Below are 17,294 nucleotides of genomic sequence, written 5' to 3'. Positions count from 1 at the left end.
GCAGAGGGGACACTGTCCCAGCCTGCTGGGAGCATCCCGGCCGCCTTCCCGGCTCCCGGGCGGGCAGCCGGCAGAGCCGGGCTCAGATTGCAGCAGGCTCCTCCTCCGGAGCCGGCCGGGAGGGAAGGAGAGGCGTGGAGCTGGAGTCAGCAGCTCCGGGCTGCCTCACCTGCACCGTGCCAGCGGCGGGACCGGCACGGGACCGGCACGGGACCGGCATCTTCCCCAGCCGCATCCCATGGGGAGCATCGCCAGCCCGGCATGGAGAGCCTGAGCAGCAGCCTGAAGAAGAAAGCCACGGAGCACCACTACAGGGCTGAGGTGATGATTGCTGGAGAGCAGCTAAGGTAGGAGGTCCTGGGGTCCTCCTGCAGCCCGGGGCTCTGGGCTGTATCCCATTAGCAGCAGGCTCAAATCTTTATCCTTGAGCAAACTCTTTCCCCCAGGTGCTGGTGTCCCCCTCTCCGGTACCTGCTGATCTTTCCTTCACCCACCAAAGAGTGCTGAACCAGGTCCTTTCCTGTTATTCCTTGGCTTGCTGCTCCTCTCTGGCATCTTGCACCCTTCACCCCCAGGTACCAGAGGGCTGACGGGTGAGTTTAGGTGGCAACAGATGTTTCTGTCCCTTTCCACCTTCCCAAAGCACAGGGAGCGATGTGGTGGCACTGAGCAGCCCCACAAGGTCCCTGACCCTGGCTGGATGAGGACAGCAGCATTTCTGGGGATGCTCACACTTTCAGGGTGACTTGGAAGGGCATTCCATGGGTGCCACGTGCCTGAACTGGATTTGCCTTTTCCTGAAAGTCTCTTTTGGAAACTTCTGCTGGTTTGTAGCCCCAGCTCTTCAGCAGCTTCTGAGGGTTTTCTTCTTATGAAGACAGAAATCCATTCTCCTATGCAATGTGTGGCTGAGGAAACGTGTACCTTGTGTACCTGGAGTCAGAACTCCCTCCTTGCTCCCAAGCATCTGACTGTGGCCTAGCTCTAGAGCAGGGTTTGCCTGTTTGTACCTGCAGCCGTTCTGGTTTGTTTTGAAGTGTGGGTGGAAAATAGGAAATATATCCTTGATAATGTAAATAGTCCAGAGCCTGAGCGTGCTGTCATCAGACCCCTAAAATTAGCTTGCTGTAGGTATGTTGTCCATTCTTGGTGAGCACTGTTAGCTTAAGCTTTATTATTTGTACTCTATCAAGGATTGATAACTTCCAGCTAAGGATTGGGGCCCCATCTTCAAAATACAGCCAAGGGGCAGAGCAGGTTTATTCATATTTATATTTCCAGTATTTTACTCATCTGGAGTTACAGAGGTTTAAGTTGAGCCCCAAGGCCAAAGGAAGGGGTCAGGTATTCAGAGAGAAAACAAAATAATCAAGCTGTGTATTAAAACCATGTTCCAGATGTGACTTCCCCATACCTGTTGCAGGACAGGAGCAGATCAGACCCTGGACCACTTGGTGATTGTGACTATAAGCACAAGAAGGGGATACAGTAAATTTGTTTGTGAATAGAATGCTTCCAGTACACTGCACACTGGGCTAAAGTTAAATAGAAACCCCAGCGTTTATGTAGTTTTGGGGATATCCATATATATATATATTTTTTTTTTTTTCTTTTTCTTTTTTTCCCTTCGCTGCAGTGAAGTTTCTGGGTTTAGGGAGCTCCCAGAATCTGAGAGTTCAGAGTGAGGGAGAGGAAGGTTCTTTTGCTGGGGCTGGGCACACAACAGCTGCATCCTTCTGCTTTGGTGTGGGCAGGAGCCTGTTCCCAGTGCAGAAGGATGGGAAGGAGCTGTTGGTGCAAAACCTGAGGAGGAGGAGGATGAGGAGATGGACACCAGCCTGGAGCTGGGCTGCTCCTTCCACTGAACCTCTGGCTGGAAGGAGAATTGAGTGAGGTAGAACACACAGGGTTTGAATTTCTCCCTTGTGTTCTGGGGATCTCACAGGCTGGCAGGTAAGGAGTTAGTGGCATGGATTGTCCTGGGACCTGGATAGCTGGAGAGCAATGGGGAAACTGAGGCACAGAGGCTAGGTGATGTGTCAGACAACAGCAGATGGACAGGGTAAATGTTCACCTTGTCCTCCTCTGCTTTTCCCCAGATGTGGAATACAGAGGCAGGGAAAAGGAGCCTTGCAGCTGCCGTGACTCAGTGAACCTCCATCAGCAAATAATGCTGCTGTATCCACATGAAACATCAAACATTTGTTTTTCCCTGCTCCCCGCTTCCTGCCCTGCCTCCCCGCTATTACATTAAATCAAACAAACCTTTGCTCCATCTTTACAGTTCTTTGGCTTCCCAGCAAGTTTGCAAAATCCCTCAGAGTTTGGTTTGGCTGGAGGGGTGAGTCTGTTCAGTGTCAGGATGTGTTTCCCAGCCAGCAATATCTGCACGAGTGAGGGCTGGTGGAATGCTCCGTGTGGATGGCCGGGATGAAGCGGATCCTGAAGGAATCAGTGGGGGATTGGCCAATGTGGTTTGGGTTTGCCAGGGTCCCTCTGCTTCAACAGCTGCCTGGTCCAGGGAGGGGGAAAAAGAATTTGATATTTTGAGTCTCTCTCCGCTTGACAAAAATCAAGTTTTCACTGATATTTTGGCGTGGAGCATGACAGAGCTGCTGGCTGAGGCTAGTTCCTCATGTCTGCTGTCATTCCTCTTGTGTCAGACATATAAACTTGCATGAAAATCACATCAGCTTTACTGAGCGTTGTGTATTCCTGGGTGGCATTCTCTAAGAGAGGCCCAATTAGTCACTTCTAATTGCAACAAATGGCTTATCTACACAGAGAGGTTCTGGAGCAGCTTCCTCGCTTTGCTTTCACACCCTGCTGTAATCAGAATTCCTCAAGTATGGACAAGCCCTGGTGCACTCTCATCTGGGTATTCCCATGGTCGTGAGAAGCAGCTGGGCTCTAATAGCTCTGTTAAGCTGCATTAATCACTCCTAAACAGAAAATATACTCACTACATTTTTATCTTGCACAGAAAATGTGAGAGAAGGAAGCATTTTTCCTACAAAGAATAAAATTGCAATTTCTGCCACTGTCCAAAACTTTCAGAACAGTGTTTTATTTGGATGCTCAAACTGCAATGCTGTTATAAAAAGTGCTCATACTTTGATGCTCTGGAAATTGGGCTCACTAAAGGTGTGTGGCTGAACGTGTCAATATTTGTATTCTTGCCCAAAAGTCATTTGTCTGCAGAAGTTTTGGTGCTTCTCTGTTGGACTTGGATCTCTTGTGGTGAGCATGACTTCCTTGAGGGATCATGGGGCACTGCCTGATGTAACAGTGAACCTTATTCAAAGATGAGACTTCATGGTCAGAATGACCTTAAAAAGCTAATTATTAAATTTCTAGCACTGGTGAAAGGGAGGACTGGGAATTACACTTGCGCTAGCTGGGATTTCTTTTTGAGATTTAGGTCTTCCTATACTTATATTTAAATACAAGGTAAATAAACATTTCAGTACCACTGTCACAGGCATGCAAAGCCCTCCCTTGTCCCCAGATGTACTGGTGCTTTTCCAGACTGGGGGTGGTGCAAACTGGGATTTGCTGAGTGTGTTTGCAGCAGCTCTTTTGCCTGAATGTGCCTCTCCAGCAGCAGCTGCTTTGCAGAAATGTTCCTGTGTCTGTTGCTGCCTTTTAGTGAGCACTTGTTTGTTTGTTGTTTCGGTGGGGGCTTTTAAATTGTTTTTTGTTTGTTCCTGTGAAGATAGGAACAGAAAAGATCTTTTGGATGATACATCTTTCCAAGGCCACTCATTTGTGCTTAGCTGCTGTGGGAATGTGAACTGGAATTAATATCCTTGAAAGATCCACCTTGTCATTTGAGATGCTCAAGGTCTGTTTACATGGGAGGTGAGGGAGAGTTTATTCCTATTCTGTTTGGATGTCCCTTTCAACAAGGTTACCCAGGATGAATAATGATGGCTTTGTAGTGACCTTGACAAAGAAACAATTTGCTTACCCAACACAACCTACCCAAAGCGAACGCACGTGGAGGCTCTGCCTGCCAAGCCAGGAGTGTTTCATAAGAGCCCATTCTCGTGTTCCAGCAAGTGTTATATCCTGACCTTATTCTGCCTTTTTTTTTTTTCCATCCTTTTGAAGAAGTAGTATGTCCACAGGGTGGATTTTGCCATTTAGAAAACTCATAATATTGCATATTATTATATATTTCCCTAATCCTTTTTATCTGGAGGCATGAATAGAACCCGCTCATGGTTTCACCAGCTTTGTTTCTGTAACATCACACAAGAGCTGTTACATCCCGTGGCTGAAGGACGAAGTTTGTCTCTTCAGGGTTGACAGGAAGCAGTAAACAAGAGGAAAGTGAAAAGTCCACAAGGACATTCTAATCAAGCCTCTTTTGCTGCCCTGGGTATGCAGGATAGAGGGAAACTTGTCACAGGCTTAAAACAGCCTTAAAAGTTCAAAGGTGCTGAAACACCACTTAATCCTGTGCTGACAATTGCTCCCAATCAAATATTTTCAGAATAAGTGTATTTTTAAATTTTTAAATCTTAGGCCTTAGCGGCATTGCTTGCTAAAAATATTTTTGTTTTATTTTTCACTTTCAGAATCTCAGCATTTTTTTCTGTATTCTGAAACGTGATCTAAAAAATGGAATAAAATAGGGAAAATAATGTTCTCCCAACTAGTTTCTATTCAGGCCTTGTGTGATTATAGTCTAGGTGTTATTGTATGTACAGGGGGTGTGTATGAGTGTAAATAGATATATATATATATATATATATATATATATATATATACACACACATATATATTATTTATAGAGTCCTGCAGACTCTTGATGGCAGTAGAGCACTCTTGGAACATTTCATATCTTTACCAAACCTTCCTCTGAAGTGCCTTCCCACTTGCTGATTGTGAAGGACAGAGAACATAAAAATTGGCTGTGTCTGCCCCCATGGGTGGGGAGCCTCTGTTTACAGTCACTGCTATGTCTGGTTGCATTTTGACAGTGGACCATGAAATAAAGGAAAAAACCTCTAAAAAACAGCAAGGCAGCTGTCTGTGGACTGTTCTCTCTGGGTAAAACCCATCTGCAGAATGAGTGCTGGTCACATGTGGGAATCAGCCTTCCAGGTAAAGAGTGAAATGCTGGATATGGACCTCAGGATTTGAGGGAGTCTGTGCAAGGCAGGGCCAGGAGCTGGTTCTGCATGAATCATTAGTTTAGTATTTTAATTAGTAGGAAGGTCTGAAAACTTCTGTCAGCTTCTCAGCATTAATTGCAACGATCAATGACTAATCATTCCTCTAACAAAATGTTTTATGGTAAAACTTTTAGGGACTTAGTATTTATAAATCCTACAATATAGGATAATCCATTATTTGCTGATAGATTTTTAGGGTATTTAAACTTCTTGTGAGGTACCTAAAAGTGTTGTCCAATGGGTATAGCTTTTCCAAAAAGAACAAAAGAACTTGAGGCATGAAATAATGAAAGGCTGCAGTGTTTAATGCTTTAGTAAAACTCACTGGCCCAGGGCAAAACTGGGAATTGTGATGAATAATTTCAAATAAAAACCATCCTGGAGTTACAGAGATGTTTAATTAATATCTCCCCTCAGAGCCTGCTGCACACACTGGGCATTTTCCAGCACTGGTGTTTTGGAAATGGTCATGGCTGCAGGGCAAAAGTTTGGCCCCTGGACAGATCTCCTGCCAAACTGGGCAGGCTTTGGCTGGAGCACAGAGGAACTCTGTGCCCTGTGGCTCGTTCAGTTGTTAAGGTCCTTTAAAAGTCAAAGCCATGCTCACCTGAGTGACTTTCTCCCATATATCTTTCCATCAGAGCTGCAGACCAGCCAGAACATCAGGGCTGTCAGGATAGGAGGGTTGTTATTTGGGTAAACTCTGTACCAGTCAATCCTAGCTGGAACCAGAAAATGTCAAGGCTGTTGTCCACTGTGGGTTGGTGGGTTCATGGGTTAGGTAGTGCTGGGATCCACCTGGCATTCTGCGTGGACAGAAGAAAGGAGGGCTCCTCTTACTGCTCCCACCTCGAGTTACGAGTAAGGCTCTGTCTCGGGGGCAGCTTTATTCCTGCATTCGTGTCCGTGGGGAAGGAGAACTAGACACAGGATCACTCCAAGATAACAAATACATGTACTGCTATTGTTTTTTCCTGAGTTTTGTCCCCTCTTCACCCTCTTTGATCGGCTGCTGTGGGTTTTAGAGGCTTGTTTAGAATGAAAAGACACGTATGGGTCAGACTACATCTGCTCAGGCAACCTGAGTGGTGGCAGGAGGACAGAAGGGGACCGTGGAGAGGCTCCCTGGGATTGGTGATGCAGTCTGGCAATGCCAAGGGGTTTGGTTAAATGGGCCAGTCCCTGGCTGCTTGGCACCACTCCCAGCACATCCAGAGTGATCTCTCCAGACTGGACAGATCTGGGCCAGCACACCCAAACTCCCCTGAGAGCCCAGCTGTTCAGTGGCTGCCTTTCCCCCCAGGCTCCGTCTCCACGATGGGAAGCTGGTGAAGGACAGGCGGTACCACCTGCGGACGTACCCCAACTGCTTCGTGGCCAAGGAGCTCACGGACTGGCTCATCGAGCACAAGGAAGCGCCCGACCGCGAGACCGCCATCCGCCTCGTGCAGAAACTCATGGATCACTACATCATCCACCACGGTGTGTGGGCATCCTGCCGCCCCCAGGGTGGGGCTGTGTGTCTGCTCACCCCCCTGCGTCGCCCAGCCCAGCACGCAGGAGCGTGGCCGGGTCCCTGTGTGCCACCCTGCCCTGGGTGAGGGCTCCTGGAGAAGCTGGGAGGGGCTGGATCTGCTTTGTTCTGGGGGATGTGCCGGTTCTCTGCCCACCAGGGAAGGGGTTTGGGCTGTGGAGAATGATGCCCAACGTGTCTCCTCTTTGAAAGCAAGCTTGGTAACGCTTGACCTGTACTCCTGCACCTAGCCAGGTGGATGTTTGTACAGCAGCTGGTCTGGCTCACGTTTCTGTCACGCCAGAAGTGGAGGCTGAATTACAGCACGTGCTTCACAGCTGCAGGAAAATTCATCCTCTTACCGTAAGATCCCAGTATTCCTTAGTTTCCCCATGATGGGACAAATAGGGCTGCTGAGCCCACATCACTCCAAAGAAAATTCAATCTGGCACTTGTGAACCTGGAGCTGAAGGAATTCTGCTTCCCTTGGGATTTAAGTGTGTGCTGCCATTACAAAGGCTTGTGGAACCTAATTTAAAAAAAGATTAAAAGGAAGGAGGAAAATAAAAGGGAGCATGGAGAAAAAAAAGTTTGATGCTCAAGCCAAGCTCTTAGCAGTATTCTGTTTTTTTTTTTTTTTAATTTCTTTGGAACTTTCAGGAGTTTTGGATTAACTCAGGTCACATAGTAAGCTCTGTGCTGCAGAGCAAGGTCCAGCCCTTGGTCCCAATATAACAACAGAAAACAAGCTGTGCTTCAGATGGGCAAAAAGCAGTTCCTGTCCATGTGGTTTTCTGGCCCAGGCAGGAAGAAAAACCCCAGATTGTCAGACAGGCCAGGAACACCTCTGCCATCCGTGGGAAGGGCTCTGGCTGAGCTCTCCTGCTCCCAGGGCTTTGGGACAGGAGCTGTGGCAGCCTGGAGCTGGGTGCTGGGTTGTCACACGAGGATGTAGCTGAGGAGACAAAAGCTGATGACGACCACACCAAACCAAACCCTCTCCTCCACCCGCTTCTCTGGGGTCCAAAAATAGCTGCCTTTGACCACTGCAATGTAAACACTCCCTGTTGCCATCTGCTACTTGCTGAGGGTAATGCCCTTTACATTAAACTGCCTTGAACAAAAATAAACTGCTGCTGGGCTTTATCACAAAAAGCTGAAGCAGGGAGTTCTCAGTTAACCATTAACACTTATACCTGATTATTTTTCCATCTCTCCAGCTGACAGTTTTGAATAAATCCATTAGTTAATTAAACCAGTGCAGCGCTGGTTTGATTGTGTATTAAGACATGTCCCTCCTTCTCCTGTGACAATTCCTGGCAGGACACACAAGCTGACTTTCCAACTTGCCTTGTGTCCAATGATTTTTGTTAGTCCTGTGGAAAGAGGGCTGCCAGCTAATGCAACACAGTGCTGGGTGCTTGGCAATTGTCTGGCTGAACTGTTTGCCTTCTTCTCCCCTGACATCCAGATAATTATCTCATGAAGATCATCGTGCTGCCTCTTAATTGTCTGGTGTGCTTTGAGCTTTGGTTCTATTACATGCTGGAAACACATCAAAATTGGTCTTTAAATAGGAAAACTGCTTTGGTTTTCTATGGGCACAGTCCTGTAGGGTTTTGGTTTTCTTTTTGGTTCTATTCCTGGTTGCAATGACTTTGGAATAGCTGCTCCTTGGAATTATGAGGCTGCAGACTTTCACTGTTAAAACAACTTTCTCATCCTGCCCTCGTGCTCAGTGAGTCACAGGCTTTAGAGCCCTGATTGCATCTGAGACAGCTGCTCTGCAGGAATGATGAACCAGAGATAATCTGACAAGTTTTGGCATTTTGCTGCTCACCTGAATGAGAATGTGGTTTTGCTGGTCTGCTCAGAACGATGAAAAGTGTTAAAATTTTCACAAGTATCTTGAATCTTTTGAATTTCACTCTAGTGGATGAAGTTATTTCAGTGAGGAAACATTTGTGGTTTTTCTTTTTCCCTTTGACTAATTTTCTTTGTTTTCCAGGCATATTCTTTATTCTGTTTTTTTGTTGTTTTTTTGTTGCTTGGGTTTGATTTTTTTTACCACTTAAATTTCTTCTTCTTGCTTCACATGGGTGGAGCTGAAGGCAGGCTGACTTTTAAGAGCTGAACTATCATTTTTGGGCTGGGTTTTTTGTCTTTGTTTCAGTAGGTTGTTTTTTGTTTGTTTGTTTGTTTTTGGGGTTTTTTTGCTTTTGTTTGTTTGTTTTTGTACTTGAAGTCTATGAGTCTGTTTCAGGCAGCTTTATCTCACATACTTATTTAAATATTTGGTATGCCAAATTTGGTATCCCCAATATTTACCTGATTAAGGTTACATGAACTATAAAGCCATTTACAGACTGTGTGCCTATCCCCAAGATGAACCCCAGGCTTTTAATACAGATTTAATTATTCCAGTAATATTACACTTGGCTTTGAAGGAAATTTTCTCTTGAGGTCAGTTTGCTGTTCAAATGAATTGGGAAGGGTTGACACAAAATGATATGGAAAAGTTTGTGCCATTTTAAATTTTATTTTATCTTATGAGTATTTCTGACAGACAGAGGTGATTTTATGGGACTTTGAGCGGAATGTGTTTTTTTTTTCCTCTGTACTCTAAGTCTGCTCACATGTGGCTGTAGCTTTCTAAAAACAGATGATTGAGGTGATTCTGTTCATCCTCTTTTAGTCTAAATCTAAACATTAACACTTAAATGGAAGGAAAACAAAAGAACTTCCGTTTTTTCTAATGAATATTTTAGTGTCTGCAGAAAAAGGCAGACCCCAGCTCCAGCTTTGCCAAGGTCTGTACATTGGGATCGACCTCTCCCACCAGCATGAGCTTCAGGTATTCCTGAGCAGGTAACTTTTGGGGACTGAGGGCTCGGATGCTGGCTGTTCCATGGGACGAGGGACACAGGGAAGGACAAGACATGAAGCCCTCACAGCTTTTAGCCTGGAGACAACACCTTGCTGAGTGTGAGCCCGTGTGTCCATCAGGGACTGACATCCCTGCCCTGTGTTTTCCAGTCTGTGACGAGCACTCGGATTACAAGGATGCCAAGCTGCTCTACCGCTTCCGCAAGGATGACGGGACCTTCCCCCTCAGCAAGGACGTGAAGGTGTTCCTGCGAGGACAGAGCCTCTATGAGAAGTACGTGAGTCCTCCCCTGGCACTGGGGCACTGGGATTGTGCCCTGCTGGCTGCTGGGAGCCACAGCTCTCGCTGGCTCTGCTTTTCCTTCTCTGCATCCCCTGCTGTCCCACTGGGAAATGCTGCTTCCTGAGCCCTGGCACAGCTGCAGGACAACCAGAGTCCTTGGGGATGGGACAGGAGTTTTATTATGGACTCATGGATGCTTCCAAGGGCTCCAGCCCACATGCAGGATCTGGGGTCTGGTACAGGGAAGTGCAGTCTGAGCACATCCAGTGGCCATTCCCAGCACTCTTCAGCTCCTTCTGTAAGCTGCTTCCACCATAAGGACTAGGACTTCTTCCATAAATACTAGGACGTATGTCCCACCACAGTTAGCAGGTATGGGACTTTCAGGATCCTCGTGGGCCTGGGTCCCTGCCCCTTGCTTATAACTGTGTGCAAAATTTGTAAAGGAAAAGGTTATTCTCAGAGAGTAAAGAAAACTCCTTCCACCTCCAAGTGTTTTGTTTTCTTTGTGTTGCTTCTTTCTGGTCCTAAATCCAAGCCATCTTTCCAGAGTTTAACCCCAGCCCACTCTCGGGGCCAGTTTCCTTTAGCAGCCTCTCCACATCTTCACATGCTCCCGCTCTGGCAGTGAGAGTCACAGAGTGGCCCTGAAGGAGAGTCCTCCATCGGGGCGGGTGGTGATTTTGGGTGTGTCCCTGCCCCTTTGCCAGATGTGCATCCCTTGTCCTTTGCTCTTGATCCGCAGCGGTGACCGTGGGATGGGAGAGCATCCATGCAGTCTGATGGCTGAGCCGGCTGCACCCTCTCGTGGAGACGCTGGATTTAGCTCCCACATGCTGCCAGAGGAGCACCTGCTGCCTGAAACCCACCTCACCCTTGCATTTGGACTGTCTGCCTTGGGTTACCCACACTCAGCCGCTTGCTCGGCTTTCCCTGTGACCTTTAGCTGAGCTCGCAGCCCAACTGGTTTTGCTGGGGCTGCTGCCTCGCTGTGATGAAGATTTACAAAGGTGCCCGACTGCAGCTCCGTGTTCCTCCCTCCCTTCCTGCTGCTTCCCGGCAGGAATGTTCTGGCTGCAACGCTTTGCTTGCTTCCCTCAGCCTTGCTTCACCCGGCTGCGCTCCCGTGGGGATTGGCAGGGATGTCTGGCATCACGGGAGCCTTGTCCCACCTCTGTGCCAGGCTGGTGAGCGTGGAAGAGTCAATCCTGAAGGTGAGGGAGGAGAACTCGGTGAAGTACCAGAGGACTTTCCTGGGCTCTGAGATGATCGACTGGCTCATTCAGGAGGGAGAAGTGGAGAACAGGCAGGAAGCAGTGGAGCTGGGACGGGCACTGCTGGAGCACGGCATCATTCAGCATGGTGAGCCAGGGTCTGGCTGGAGCTGGGGTGGAAAGAGAGGGATGAGCGTGGCTGTGCAAGGAACAAATCCCCATTCATGCCATGCAACAAGTGCTGGTCAAGTGCCCACTTGGAGATGGCAATGGAGCCTTTTAGTTCTATGTTTGGAGCTGGTGACCTTTGAAACTGGAGCAATCTTTTACCATCCACAAAGGATTTGAGATGAAATCTGAGCTCTTGCTCTTCAATTCTTCAAAGCCACCGGCCACAGGGCTGGGCTGCACCCCTGGGTTTGGAGGGCTGGGGCATGAGGATGTAATGTTTAGCTCCTCTTGGCTGGAGATCATATCCATCTGCTATAATTAAACTTCCAATTTGGAAGGCAGGGAGTCCTCTGAGTGCCTTGGGACAGGGGCAGGTGGAGGGGCTGTGACACTGTGTGCACCCTGGGGGATGGCACCTCTTGGGGGGGTGGCCCTGCTGTTCCTCCCTCCCTGCAGGTAGCATTCCCAAACAGGCAGAAATCTGCAGTACAGCACAGGGGCAATAACAGCAATTCATAAGGGTCCCTCAGGATATTTGTTATATATTTTTCCACCCCCTCAGCCTCTCCTTCCTCCCCTGTTCTCTCCTAGTCTCCAATCGGCATCACTTCTTTGACAGTGACATCCTCTACCACTTCTGGATCAACTTTCGGCGGCGGCGGCGGCTCACGGAGTTGCTCAATGAGAATTCTTCCCGTGCCCTCTCTGAGAGCCCTGACAGTCCCTTCTGCCTTCGCAAGCTCAACCCAGAGCCAGGCAACACCAGCTTCCTCTCTGGTAACAGTGGTGTGAAAGCAGGGATTACATTACCAGAGTACCCCAGGGATGAGGGTGTCGCTCCAGCAGAGTTTGAGAAGTCACTCTGGGCATCCCATGAATTGAACACCCATCCCACTGGCTTGTGGTGGATGTCACAATGCAGTGACAGTCTCTAGCACAGCCCCCTGTCCCAGGGAAATAACTTAGCATCACATCAGCTCTTGATCTTTCTTTGAAGCTGGTTTTACTTTTTCTAAGATAAATACCTTCTGCAGTGCGCACATACCTTTCAAGTGCAGGTCAGGCTTGGCAGGAAGTTTGTTATTTTAAACTACTCTGTTTTTTTCTTAGGAAATTTTTTTTTATGTGCCTCTTTCAGTTCAGACCAACAAGGAGATCAAAGTTGTCTCAGCAGTTCGAAGGAGCAGCATCACTTCCCTCTCTGGAAACTCCAACACCTATTTCACTGCTCCTCCTACCTTGGTATTCCCTCCTGTGGCTGAGTGCAACCCCAAATCAGGTCTGGGCTTCTGCATTCCCTGTTTTTATATGGGAGACATCTATTCTTTCAGGGCATGGGCTCAAGACCCATCAAGAGGAGAGGGTCAGCCTCACCTCTGCACCTTGATTTGGAAAGTTGTGCATGTGTCAGGAAAACCACTGAGATAACACAAAGGTTTCTGTGTGCAGGAACTGTGGTTCTAACATCTGTTTTCCAGCTCAGGGTAATCCCCAGGCTGCCTTGTCATGCACTTTACTGTACAAACCCCCTGATTCTGATAGAATCTGTCACCTTCTGCTCTAGTGTTAAAGAGACCCGTCACCAACGAAGAGCTGCTGTCCCCTGGGGCCCCTTATGTCAAGAAAACACTGACTGTGAGTGACCATTGGGAATGGCTTTGCTAATCCAGCAATATCCAGCTCCCTGCCTGCTCTTTGGTGGTTTTCTGTTGGCTGTTCTGACCTCTCTATGCTAAAGCTTTGACTGCATCTCACATCATCATGGCTTTTTGTTGGTGACTCCCTAGGGGTCAATGTCTTCACATATTCTTGGGGGTGGAAATGTGCTCAGCCCCTGTGAGAGCTTCATGCATGTCAATGAGGTAGATCAGGAAAGAAAATGTTTCTTGGACAGCAAAAACCTCCCATTTTGGAGTGTTTTTGCCATTGGTGGGGCCCTGGCACAGGGTGCCCAGAGAAGCTGTGGCTACCCCTGGATCCCTGGAAGTGTCCAAGGCCAGGCTGGACAGGGCTGGGAGCAACCTGAGGTAGTGGAAAGTGCCCCTGCTCATGGCAGGGGGGCATGGAACGAGGTGATCTTCAAGGTCCTTTCCAATCCAACTCATTCTCATATTCTGTGATTTCTGTGCCATCCAGCTCCATGCAAACTGTAGAATCAATAAGTCCTGTGACACCTGGGACTGTGACACTCATCCTCTGTCACACGGCTTTAGGCACAGCTCTGTGCATCGTTCAGGTCCCTCTGCAGATCAGGGGTATTGATTTGGTCCACCAGCATCTGTTGGAGCTGCACTGAATGGGGGAATGTTCAAGAGCCACTCTTGCCTTGTGGGGCTTTTTGCATGGACAGATCTCCAGGATGCTGCAGACAACTTGAGTTTGGGGCTTTTGCTTTTTGAATGATTTCTAAAGCTGTAGGACTGGTTAAAGCAGGGCTGGTGGGTGCTGGGTGGAAATGTTACAAGACAGCTCCTGTCCTGTGGATCCTATTGCACTGGGCTATTTTTGTGTCCCATCCCTTCACTGCCCACCTCTGAAAGGGGCAAACTCACAGAGAGCAGTGTAGGAAGTGTGAGAGCTGCCTGGCCATGCTGGTTCGGCACCTGGAACTGGGGATCAGGTTCCCAAATGAAGTGTCCTGTAGAAACTGGTGGGAAGGAGCAAGAAAAATCAAGCTGGTGATTAGCATGGCACGTCTGAGGACGTGCTGTTCATTCTCCTAAACGCTCTTGCCCTGCCCTTCAACTCTGCCGGCCTGAGCCTTTCATGGCTCATTTCCTCCTGCTTAGCTCTGCAGTTGCTGTTATTTATTTATATGGGCGAGGTGCAAGATCCCTTGGGAATTCTTTCTCTCTCGGTCACTTCAGAGGCCTGCAGTGTCACAGCAAACTGCTCTGGCAGGTTGACACTGGCGTGGGGCAAGGCAAGAGCAGCCCCTTCCCCCGGGAAATGCTCTGCTGTGCCAAGGAAAAGGTGCCATGTGCGTGGTCTGGGAATGTTCTCAAGCATGCTCATGGTGCATGCCTTGCCCTTCAGCTTGATGCTGCCTGTGAGTCTCTTTCCTGCACGGGCTGACAGGGAATTAATCAGAAAGCAGCTTTGCAGGGAACAGTTAATCAGTTCTGCATCTCACCTGGTGCACGGCCCTTTCTCTCCCACCCACAACAGGTTTGGATCATGAGCTCTCTGTCTCTCTAGGAGCTGTTGCATCTCCTCTCTCTAGCCCACTATTTGATTTTCTAACCCCTTTTGTTTTCCTTGCAGATTGTGGGGGATGCAGTGGGCTGGGGGTTTGTGGTTCGAGGGGGAAGACCTTGCCACATCCAGGCAGTGGATCCAGGAGGACCTGCTGCTGCTGCAGGGATGAAGGTACTTCTTGGAGAATAAACAGGAGGCTTTGTGGAGGATTTGTGTCCTGTTTGAGCTTTTTGGGGCTGAACCCATCCTCCCTGATATTCCTATCCACTGCCCTGGGGATCAGACTGATGGAATGGGCACATGGAGCTCTGGAAGAGGTGGAGGGAGGAATGCTCTGTGCAGGCAGAGTGCCCTGTTGTGGTGGCAGAGTGGAGGATTTGCCTTTTCCAGGGCAGCACAGGGGTTGTGAGCAGCTAAAACACAAAAAAACTGTCAAAAGAAAACCATCCATGTGCTAGGCCTTGGAACTGTCAAAGCTGTTTGAACTAGTAAAAACAAAGCAGAGAATTCCCAGCACAGTTCCAGTGACTTTATATAACCCAGGGAGGCAGAGGAGGAGCAGAGGTTTGTCCTGAACCACCTGCTCTCACAGTTCCTGAAACACTCAGCTACTGAGCATTTTTTTCCCTCTGCTATTAGCAATGGACTTCTGCATGGAGCTGTTTTCCATGTACACAAAACTGTAATAATATTAAATTGATACCTTGATTTGACTCATCAAGTAATTTCCAGCTCAGGAGAAATTAACTTAGAGCTTGAAACTCACTCTAGGCCCAGGCATGTGAGTTTGGTGTGAAGTCTTAGGCATGAATGAAAGATGTGCTGAGTTTCCCAGTTCCCTACAGAAACCCCAGAAGTGAGGGAGTAATTTCTAAAAGCTGATATAAGTTTTAAGTCACATGAATATTTGAAGTAATGGGATTATTTAGAGGCAGAGTGTGACTCCTTGTTTGCTTCAGGCAGGATTGGAAGGGGATGGATGAATTTGTTTAATTTACTCGAGAGCCCAGTTAATTTATCCTTACCTAATTTCATTTGCTACCAAATTGCTGGATGTTAATATTGTGCTTCATTTCCATCTGTGAAATGAGCCACCGCTCATAAATTAGTCTTTTTTCCCTCTGTTAGCTCACAGCCTAAATCCCTTTGGTCCTGTTTTTATGACACGATGACTGCAGCACTCTGATTATTGGTGCAGCTACAGGGTGGTGATGCTTGAGGATTTCCAGGATTTTGACACAAGTTATTTGCATCACAGCCCCTGGTTCTAGTTAATCCCTTGCAGGAGGTGCTGTGGGACTGGAGGTAACCTGTTCCTCCTCTCTTGCAGGTGTGCCAGTTTGTTTTCTCAGTGAATGGGGTGTACGTTCTGCATCTGGACTACCAGACCATCAGCAGCCTCATCATGACAGGACCACGGACTCTGGTGATGGAAGTCATGGAAGCCATTGAATGAGCCAAGGGGTCTCATCCCACTGCTGTTTGGAAAGGCAGGACTCTCCACTTGGCAGGGATGGACTGTGGGGAGGGACCAAGCTTGACCATTCACTGTGATGCATTACCAAGTAATTTTGATGCATTTTCAAATAAATTCATTCTAATGGAAAAACCTTGGATTTTTCTGCTCCTGAAGTATTTGTCTCTACATGCTCTCAGAGTGTCTAAGTTCTTGCAGCTCCTTTTTAGTGCCAGTGTGAGAATCCAGCACTTAAGGAACCCTACCTTGGAGCAAGCCTTTCACCAGCCAGGCTGTGAGCCAGGTGTGCAAAACTGGTGAGCAGCAAGAAGTTTATACCAGGAGAGTTTGTCTGAGCTGCCCTGAGCTGTCTGTGCACTCTTCTGAAAACACAATGTGCTCTCCAGATGGCCCCATAAGCTGTGCCACTGGCTCTGTCAAGAAAATAAGGAAATGAATACAGGAATGTGTGCTCCTTGTAAAGTCTAAGGCTCCTGCTACTTTCCTGCCATAGCCACACTCACAGCCAGGGCTGGTTTCTGTTCCCAGAAACACCTTACACCCTTGAAAAGGTGACACTTCCATGATTGTACTTTTTGTGCTCCCACAACTTAATAATGCTTAATTTCATTAATCAGCTTCACCTCAGCAAGGTGGCAGGGGGAGATCCCCAATATCACAGGCTGCTACCAACCTAGTGGGGGACAGTGGGTAAAAGAGGGACCAAAACCAGAGAGTGCCCAAGAAGAAATGTGTCCCCATCTGAATCTGACTCTGGGATGGAGCAAAAATGGGTGAAAGCCACCAAAATCCAACCCCTGTCCCCTGTTGCTTGCAGGATGGCTGTATTTGCAGCCAGTGTAAAATATTCCTTGCAAACTACCCTGAAAGTGAACTAAATATAGAGAAACAAGTAATAACAAGAAATTAGGGAGGTTTCCTTCATTCCAGTTCACAGAGCATCCTGTTTGTGATTAGCCTGCTGTGCTGTGCACAGACAGGAACATTGCCAGCACTCCTGTTTAGGGCAGGCTCCTCAGTGCAGCTCCTTTGGCCACAAACCAAGCCTTAAAAAACACCCCCAAAACGCCAAAAATAGTAATTTTGATTTGTATTAAGATGGGGTTGACTTTCTTGGAGAACCTGGTGTCAGCTGTGTATCAGGTATTGCTGTACTGCTGGCTGCCTTTTTCTTCCCCTTGGTACAAAGGGATTTCTGCTCCCCCAGTACTGGTGCTGAGGTAATGGGACAACTTGGAGCACAGAATTCCTGGAACAGGGTCCAGGCAAGATGTTTGTGTTGATAATTGGGGTCCTTCCAGCCCCTAAGTGTAACCAGACCATCTCAGGCATTTGTCAATAAACTTACAGTTGTTATTTGTGCGTTCAG

General features: G+C 47.9%; 1 protein-coding gene across 2 annotated transcripts; it reads left to right on the top strand.

Moving 5' to 3' along the window:
* The first annotated feature begins 258 nt into the window (after nucleotides 1-258).
* LOC134051428 (DEP domain-containing mTOR-interacting protein-like) lies at nucleotides 259-15,904 on the top strand. 2 transcript variants are annotated; one of them, XM_062505165.1, is made up of 9 exons: nucleotides 259-347; nucleotides 6,487-6,665; nucleotides 9,733-9,856; nucleotides 11,049-11,227; nucleotides 11,842-12,027; nucleotides 12,389-12,529; nucleotides 12,815-12,885; nucleotides 14,515-14,619; nucleotides 15,779-15,904. In XM_062505165.1, the coding sequence occupies exons 1-9, from the start codon at nucleotides 262-264 to the stop codon at nucleotides 15,902-15,904; spliced, it is 1,197 nt and encodes a 398-aa protein (XP_062361149.1). In that variant the 5' UTR covers nucleotides 259-261. The 2 variants fall into 2 exon arrangements, with proteins under 2 accessions (XP_062361149.1, XP_062361148.1); XM_062505164.1 differs by having other exon boundaries at nucleotides 262-347; nucleotides 6,487-6,692.
* Nucleotides 15,905-17,294: the final 1,390 nt, after the last annotated feature.

This window comes from Cinclus cinclus, chromosome 18, assembly GCF_963662255.1.
Source record: "Cinclus cinclus chromosome 18, bCinCin1.1, whole genome shotgun sequence".
NCBI classification, from domain to species: Eukaryota; Metazoa; Chordata; class Aves; order Passeriformes; family Cinclidae; genus Cinclus; species Cinclus cinclus.
This window is presented reverse-complemented; position numbering and strand designations above follow the sequence as displayed.

Coding starts and splice junctions, on each gene's coding strand:
- LOC134051428 (XM_062505164.1), top strand. CDS start 262: ATGGAGAGCCTGAGCAGCAGCCTGAAGAAGAAAGCCACGGAGCACCAC. Junction 12,886..14,514: donor ATGTCAAGAAAACACTGACT/GTGAGTGACCAT, acceptor TTTTCCTTGCAG/ATTGTGGGGGATGCAGTGGG. Junction 14,620..15,778: donor CTGCTGCTGCAGGGATGAAG/GTACTTCTTGGA, acceptor CCTCTCTTGCAG/GTGTGCCAGTTTGTTTTCTC.